The 769-nt window shown below is 44.6% G+C and overlaps 1 protein-coding gene across 1 annotated transcript in view; it reads right to left on the bottom strand.

The window, feature by feature from the left end:
• LOC119590616 (mitochondrial basic amino acids transporter-like) overlaps positions 1 to 769 on the bottom strand; it is a gene marked incomplete in the record, with an annotated part of 11,809 nt that overhangs the window by 1,459 nt on the left and 9,581 nt on the right. Inside the window, 2 exon segments of the mRNA XM_037939294.1 lie at positions 95 to 262; positions 489 to 684. Coding sequence (XP_037795222.1) covers positions 95 to 262; positions 489 to 684 — 364 coding nt within the window.

Raw genomic sequence — 769 nt, 5'->3', positions numbered from 1 at the left:
GACTGGAACAAAATAAATAGCAATCAAATAATATCTATAAAATAAGCACATGGAGACTAACAACCCTCGAACGTCCAGCAAAAACGCGACTCACCTGCAGCCTAGTTTTGACGACGTCTATGGGGTACGTGATCATCCACGAGGCTACTCCAGCCATGCCGCCTGCCATGAGCACTGCGGGGGCCGAGGGAAGCCCGTCGTCACCCACGTACAGTCGGGACAAGAACTCGTACGTCAGGAAATACGTTCCGAAGGCTGGAACCTGTAAGAGAGAAATTATTACTTAAATTTATTTTCTCTTTTTAGCGGATAAAAAAAGAGTGAACTTTTCCTTCAAGATTTGTATTAAAAAAAAAACTGAAAAATTAAACATCATCGATACTTATAACATCTAATATTCAACAGTAATTCAAATTAATTACGAACGAGCGTACAAAACCAAAGACCTCGCCAACAAAGCTACCTAAACAGCGAACACTCTCACTCACATCTCTCATTACGGTGATCAGCTGTCCTCGGAAAAGCCCCTTGAGTCCTTCTGTCTGGAAAATTCTTCTCGCGCATTCAATGGGACTTGTAAGGGCGGAAGATTCCTGCAACTGTAGTCTGGTTTTCAACAGCTCCATGGGCGACGTGACGAAAGCCTGCACTAACCCAGCTGATGAACCTGCTATTACGTGTGATCTGTTGGGGGCACACGAGAGGTCAGTGAGCGTGTGAGTCGTACGGAAAGAGTAATGGAAGAAAGGGCGATGGAGGAATATATCGA

The sequence above is a fragment of the Penaeus monodon genome, chromosome 27 (genome assembly GCF_015228065.2).
Source record: "Penaeus monodon isolate SGIC_2016 chromosome 27, NSTDA_Pmon_1, whole genome shotgun sequence".
Classification (NCBI taxonomy): Eukaryota; Metazoa; Arthropoda; class Malacostraca; order Decapoda; family Penaeidae; genus Penaeus; species Penaeus monodon.
Note: the sequence above shows the minus strand (reverse complement) of the source record. Positions and strands in the feature narration are given on the sequence as shown.